The 7536-nt window shown below is 40.6% G+C and overlaps 1 protein-coding gene across 3 annotated transcripts in view; it reads left to right on the top strand.

The window, feature by feature from the left end:
• Positions 1-2708: 2708 nt before the first annotated feature.
• gatd1 (glutamine amidotransferase class 1 domain containing 1) overlaps positions 2709-7536 on the top strand; it is a 112500-nt gene continuing 107672 nt past the window's right edge. For all 3 annotated transcript variants that reach the window (XM_062967594.1, XM_003214777.4, XM_008108287.3), the window contains exons 1-4: positions 2709-2867; positions 3911-3987; positions 5670-5775; positions 7277-7384. In XM_062967594.1, coding sequence (XP_062823664.1) covers positions 2810-2867; positions 3911-3987; positions 5670-5775; positions 7277-7384 — 349 coding nt within the window. In that variant the 5' untranslated portion in view covers positions 2709-2809. The remainder of the gene's footprint in view (positions 2868-3910; positions 3988-5669; positions 5776-7276; positions 7385-7536) is intronic.

The following is a 7536-nucleotide window of genomic DNA, read 5'->3' as shown; positions in this document are numbered from 1 at the left end:
TCGGCCAGAAGATCTACAGAAGATGTTTGACTCATTTCCATAAGTGTGTACAGTCAATGATACTAAAGGGCAGGGACACCATTCTAGTCTTCAGTGGATGTAGGACACAGCTGGAAGAGTTTGGAATACAAGTTTGTTAAGATTCAACTGCTCAGTTTTGTTGACATTCTGTGGCTTTGAACTAGAAGACTCCTCACTAACTAAATATTTATTTTGATGAAACCAGAAATCACTTTTATCTTCTCAAACCTTTTTTTACAAGTGACCAAAATTAATTCTTTACTTTTGTCCTACCGGTAGTATGCCTCATTCCCACATTAATGCAAATTGAAACATGACATATGTCATGTTGCCTTCCACATAAACATTGCAGGAAAATTAACACAACCTTTCTTATTCTCAACAAAGAACAGCATGATACTGCATATTTTAAAGATATTGACAATTTCACTTTAGCTCCCACGCCTGTTGAGTGCCAGTGTTACGCTCTTTCCTGGATTACGTTGGGCCAACTATAATTGAACATTGTTCTGTTTTAGGAGCCCCTGGTGGCGCAGCAGATTTAACCATTGAGCTGCTGACTTGCTGACTGAAAGGTTGGCGGTTTGTATCCAGGGAGCAGAGCAAGCTCCTGCTGTTAGCCCCAGCTTCTGCCAACCTAGCAGTTCAAAAACATGCAAATGTGAGTAGATCAATAAGTACCGCACTGGCGGGAAGGTAACAGCGCTCCATGCAGTCATGCCGGCCACATGACCTTGGAGGTATCTATGGACAACGCCAGCTTTCCGGCTAAGAAATGGAGATGAGCACCTGAGTTGGACACGACTAGACTTAAAGTCAAGGGAAAACCTTTACCTTTATCTTTTCCCTGTTATAATCTGCACATTGTTGAAGTTCATTTCATCTAATAATAATAATAGTAGTAGTAGTAGTATAAGTATAATTTATTCTTATACCTCGCCACCATCTCCCAAAAGGGACTTGAGGCAGCTTACATATGAGACAAAATGTCCATAGACACAAATACAAAACAATCCATCAAAACAAAAACATAATTAAAATAAAACATAAATATAGCAATCCAGTTAAAAGCACAATTCAATAAAATATAAGAATATAAAACAGCAGCGTAAACTCAAGCAATCCTCAATGAAACCAATTGCCATAGTACAATGGGTGTGTACTAAACATATACATCTTTACAATAAAGAAATTATGAATCCTGTTTGTGCTCAACCTTGACAATGACTATAGCCCCTTCCACATTATTTGCTTTGAACTGGATTATATAGTAGTGTAGACTAAGATAATCCAGTTCATATCAGATAATGTGGATTTTCTTTGATAACCTGGATTATCTAGCAGTGTAGGAAGGATGTGTAATATATAAACCATCTCTCATTTGGGTACAGAAGAAAGAGGATAAGAGCGATCAATATTTCTGACTTTCATCCTGACAATCTCAGGTTTGTTTTGGAAATAGACAATAATTAGATGTTGAAATGAATCCAGGATTTACCATCTTAAACTCCAAGGCCCCCCTTTTATTTGCTGTTTATTCGTTCAATCGCTTCCGACTCTTTGTGACCTCATGGACCAACCCACGCCAGAGCTCCCTGTCGGCCGTGGTCACCCCCAGCTCTTTCAAGGTCAAGTCAGTCGCTTCAAGGATACCATTCATCCATCTTGCCCTTTGTCGGCCCCTCTTCCTTTTTCCTCCCATTTTTCCCAGCATCATTCTCTTCTCCAAGCTTTCCTGTCTTCTCATTATGTGACCAAAGTTCTTCATCTTTGCCTCTAATATCCTTCCCTCCAGTGAGCAGTTGGGCATTATTTCCTGAAGTATGGAGTGCTCTGATCTTCTTGCGGTCCAAGGCACTCACCGAATTTTCCTCTAGCACTCAGCCTTCTTTATGGTCCAGCTCTCGCATCTATAGGTTACTATAGGGAATACCATTGCTTTAACTATGCGGACCTTTGTTGCCAGTGTGATGACTCTGCTCTTCACAATTTTATTGAGATTGGCCATTGCTCACCTCCCAAGAAGTAAATGTCTTCTAATTTCCTGGCTGCAGTCTGCATCTGTAGTAATCTTCACGCCTAGAAATACAAAGCCTGCCACTGAATCCACGTTTTCTCCCTCTATTTGCCAGTTATCAATCAGTCTGGTCGCCATCATCTTGGTTTTCTTGATGTTTAACTGCAACCCAGCTTTTGCACTCCTCAGCTCCTACTCGCTTTCAGCCATCAGAGTGGTATCATCTGCATACCTAAGATTGTTAATGTTTCTTCCAGAAATTTTAACTCCAGCCTTGGATTCGTCAAGCCCCGCATGTCGCATGATGTGTTCTGTGAACAAGTTGAATAGGGAGGGTGAGAGAATACAACCCTGCCGTACTCCTTTCCCAATCTTGAACCAGTCTGTTGTTCCGTGGTCTGTTCTGACTGTTGCTACTTGGTGGCTATACAGGTTTTTCAGGAGACAGACAAGATGACTTGGTATCCCCATAACACCAAGAACTTGCCACAATTTATCATGATCCACACAGTCAAAGGCTTTAGAATAGTCAGTAAAACAGAAATAGACGTTTTTCTACACAGCTGTACCAAATCCAGATTATGTCCCTGAACTGGATTATATGGCAGTATGGACTCAAACAACCCAGTCAGTGCAGTTGATGTGGACTCTGAGGCTGCGTTTCTAAGGCAACGCAGATGGGCGGGGCTTTTCCTTCACAGGCCGCGGGCGCATGCGCAGTGCCTCCGAGCCAGGCAGGCCGCCTCGCCTTCCTGTTCCTCCGCTGCCATCATGTCGGAGAGGCTGGCGAAGCCAACGTGTCTCCTTGTGGCCAGCGCGGCCTCCGCAGGTGAGGCTCGGTGGGCCGCTTTCTCCTTGGGAAGGGAAGGGAACAGCTGCCATCTGGCTCAAGACCTGGAGTGACTCACAACATTAAACCTCACCCTCCTTCCAGTGTTTTGGACTTCATTTCCCAGAATCCCACATCATTAGCAAAGGCCGCCGAGGCTGCTGGGAGTTGAAGTCCAAAACTCCTGGAGGACTCGAGTTGTGGAATACTTCTTATGACAGCTAATAGCTAGTACAGATGTGGGCAAACCTGGGCCCATAAGCGATTGAGAAGCAAAAGGAAAGGGCCTGAGGTTGTTAGGAATTGTGGGAGTTGAAGTCCAAAACACCTGGAGGGCCCAGCTTTGCCCATGCCTGAGCTAGTCAGTCACTATTGGAAGGCAAAGGAAGTAGTTCCCGTAGAATATTCAGATTGTCAGATATTCAGATTTGGAAATGTGCACGCTCCTTGCATTGTGGAAGCACAGGGTTGCAAACCTCGTTTTAGGGTTTATCTATACCAGTGGTTCTCAACCTGTGCATCCCCAGGTGTTTTGGCCTACAACTCCCAGAAATCCCAGCCAGTTTACCAGCTGTTAGGATTTCTGGGAGTTGAAGGCCAAAACATCTGGGGACCCACAGGTTGAGAACCACAGTTCTAATCATTACTTTGCCTCTACTTTGATTTTATATGTGATAAAATGACTTACAATGCAAATCTCTTCTAATCACTTTGTATAGAGAATGATAGTGTTAATTTAAAAAGCTATACAAGTAGCTGTGTTTGCCGTAAAACAAAAACATGATCTAAAATCTTTATTGCGGTGATACTTTCATTAAGATAACTGAAAAGCACAGAATGCATTACACAATTTTTTTTAAAGCTTCATAGCCTTCTTCATCAAACACAAATAGTAAAAAATATGCAGGGCCCATATATTGAATGGGGAAAATATTTCATCTTAGGGAAGTAAAATAACTGCCAGATGTAATCAGTTAGTTGAATAAAAAACATTGATCTTCAAAAAACCCTCCCATAAACATTATTTAATTGTTTTTCACTAGGCGTATCTGCTGATTCCTTCAATCAGTCTTTTACACTGGCAAGTGCTGCTTTTAACCTGCAAGTTGCTACTCCAGGGGTAAGTGGAAATGTTAGGTCTTATAGCCACCGTGTTTGACAACAGTCAGTATTAACCGATACTGAAGAAACTTGTGAAAATTCACAGGAAATAGTCCTGTCCTGTTGGAGATCCTCTTTTGTTTGTGAAGTTGCTCTGAGAAAAATTGGGCCCTGGGTCAGACCCCATTTATACTGCCATATAATACAGTTTCATAATGCATTTTAACTGCATTGAACTGCATTATATGACAGTGTAGACTCATACAGTATAATGCAGTTCAATACAGTTAAACAGCAATATGGCAGTGTAGATGGGGCCTCATGCAGTTCTTCATCACCATTCATTTTTGAGATCAAGGGGTTTTTTTGCCATTAAAAAGATGGGGAAAGGAACTTTCTAATAATGCACATTTTAAAGATGTGTAAGAGATGTGCCTGCTTACTTTTCAGAAGAATCTTGTGTGAAAGTGAACTAAGTTTCAAGAACAAACCACATTTTGCTTCTGGAAATACTTTCTAGTGGCCTTAGGTGAAACACTTAGTCCTTGCCTGCTGCTTTTTTCAGATAATGGGGAAAAAATTCATTCACCTATTTGTATTTTGTACAGCTCACTTCTATTCTGTTCTCTTCTGTTCTCGTCAGGCACATAGACTTGCAGAATTGTGTAAACTAGGGACAGTCAGTACAAATGTGGATAACAGGCAATCTCCAAGGTACAAACAAGATAGATTCTTTAGTTGTGTTCTTAAGTTGAATTTATTTGTAAATTGGAACAGGTACGTTTTTAAGTGCAACTCCAGCCAAATATCTAAATATATAAGCTTTGGTTAGCATAGGGAAGGGTTAGCACCCCTGTGGTGTTTGTTTTGCTGTTTGTGTCCCTGTTCAGAAGATTTCACCTCCTCTTCTGTCCCTCTGATAATTGGATTTTGAAAAATTGGCTTGTTGTGGAAACAAGGATTGGTGAGAAAACTTCAGTGGAGAAACCTTTTCCCCCTGATAACTCTTCTAGGAATGAATGTTCCTTCCCAGTGGTAGATTTCTCTCACTTCCTGTTGTCTCACCCCCGTTCTTAACTATGAATCATTTGTAAGTTGAATGTTTGTAACTCAGGGACTGCCTATATTTCCATATTTAGACCTGTACAACTTGGCTGCTGGAAGGGGAATTGCTCCCTCCTTTTCCTCCCCACAGCAGCCCCTCTTGTCTCCTGTAAATGCTGCACTGAGGATGAAGGGACCTTTTGAATGAGGCCTGCTCAGAGGGAGAGAAGATCTCTAAATGTTGAGTTGAAGCACCTTTTGTGAATGGGGCATTTTTGCCAGCGGAATGCAAATCGTGGATCTGGAACATGGCCATACAGCCCGGAAAACTCACATCAATACAGTCGTGGATCTGTTTGCTTTTTACAGAAAGCAAAACAACCTAGGCTGTGTTATTTGGAAATACGAAAAGAATGTGCTTAAATTGTGTTGTTCCTGTGTATAATTATTTGGCACTCCTTACATTGGACAAGTTGTTTTGCCTGTCAGGTATCTGTTTTCTTTTCTTCAAGCAATGTGAAAATGATTGATACTTTATAATGGGTTCTCATATAAAATATTGCTCACATACAATCTTTTATATTAAGCTTGGTTTTCAGACTCACAGACTTACTGCATGTATTTGCTTTGGTATGCTTTGAATGATGATCCTTTTAGGGAAAGTCAATTGATTTCACTGGGGTTAATGAGGCAAACATGCGCTGGATCCAGGACTTTCGAATGAAACCATATGCAAATCCTGCCAAATTGGAATCAACTGATGGTGAGGCATCTTTTGACTTGTAATTCATATGTATCATTTGTCTTTAGGGGAGAATCATATTTCCTGTTACCAAAACCAATCTTGCCAAGCTTTCACATGCCATTCATTTTAGTAGGATAGGTATCCGTGTGTTCTCTTCTAGAACAGTATTTCTTAGCCTGTTTGATATGGGAGATGGGCATTTCTTCCCTTAACGAACCAAGGACCAGTATCATATTTGTGCCTGTTGGCTGCACTTGCTTGCTTTCTTTTCTGGAAACCTAAATTGGACTGAAAGCCAATAGCTTGCCCATCAGCACTGGTCCACAAATCACCACTTTGAGATAAAGCATTTCTAGAAAAAAAAACGTTACTCTTAAAACCTTTTTGCTTCTCTCTCATTGTGTCATGGCTACCATTCATTTCAGATGGTTGGGAGGAGAAGTGTTGCATTTGCAGACAACGTTGCTGTAGGATTAAAGTTCGGCATAAATAGCCATGAGAATTGACAAAGCTCAATTCAGCAGTGACCCTTCTCCTTTGGAAGGAAGTTCCGGGATTGTATTTCCAAGGCTTCCCTTAATCTTATCAGGTCGAAGAGGCTGTATTTAGTTTGGGTAGTGGTTTGCTGATAATTTGCATTTTCTTTGCTATTTTCTATCAAGTGCATTTTCTATCAAGTGCCCTTGATAGGTGGAAGAGGGGGAAAAGTTGAATTATTTTATACTTCCTCAGAATCAAACTTTTTGTTGAAGCTGGCAAAGTGAGTCAAGCCGTTTGGAGACAGGGACTAAGGATGTAGATAGTGGGGGATGAGTAAATTTATAGACTCTTCATCACTCTCAGTTAGCATATTCTAAGAAGCCTAGTTTGAGAGAGTGAAGAGTTGGGAGAGACCGTTATCTGCTCAGGCATGATTCAGTCTTTTTTCTTTTCTTTTTTTTTTGTAGCAGTGGTTCTTTATGTGTATCACCAGTGGGAAGCAGATATTCTGGGATAGGATGCAGGATTTTCATATCAATAATTAGGAGTTTGTTATCCCTTTCTCTCTATGTCCTGCAAGTGAATTCCTGGAATGATTATTCATTCTGCTAAAGAAATTATTATTTCTCTTTTTTTGTATTGCTGTAGTAGTGCTGCAATTTTTACTGTCATTAACATTTGGAATAAATTCTAAATATAGTAATAGACTGTTGGTTAACATGTAAATGTCCCTTCTCAGAAACAGTGGAATTTCCCCCTTAAAATAGTGGAACCCAAGTTATTTGACAGAATGATGAGTAGGATGTAAAATCCAAAAGGTTGACGACCATAATATCTTATGACCTTATTATACTGTGACTGAAAACAATGTGGGTAGATGGGATAGTGAGAAGTTCTTCAAGGGAGCACTCATCTACTACTCCTTTGAGGCATTCCTGCCTGCCTTTTGCAATTAATGAGCTGTGAACAAATCCTGAAATAAACAGCTTGAATGTGTCATAGAAAGAATATCTGTGCTGTGCTTCTGCTTCCTGTGTAGGTGCCAGATACCATGCTTTATTAATTCCTGACTGCCCTGGTGCTATGACAGATCTGGCAAACAGTGGCTACTTGGCTAGAATACTACAGCATTTCAGCTCTGAGAACAGTAGGTAAACTTCTCTAGGGAGTTATGTTTGCATGCAAAATGATTTTATGACTAATACATCTGTATTTTTGATTAGTTTGAAAACCTTTAGAGACAGTATGTTGTTGATTTCCAGTTTGATAATTTATGCAGTGGCATAGCTACCTTATAGA

This window comes from Anolis carolinensis, chromosome 1 (genome assembly GCF_035594765.1).
Source record: "Anolis carolinensis isolate JA03-04 chromosome 1, rAnoCar3.1.pri, whole genome shotgun sequence".
NCBI lineage: Eukaryota > Metazoa > Chordata > Lepidosauria > Squamata > Dactyloidae > Anolis > Anolis carolinensis.
Note: the sequence above shows the minus strand (reverse complement) of the source record. Positions and strands in the feature narration are given on the sequence as shown.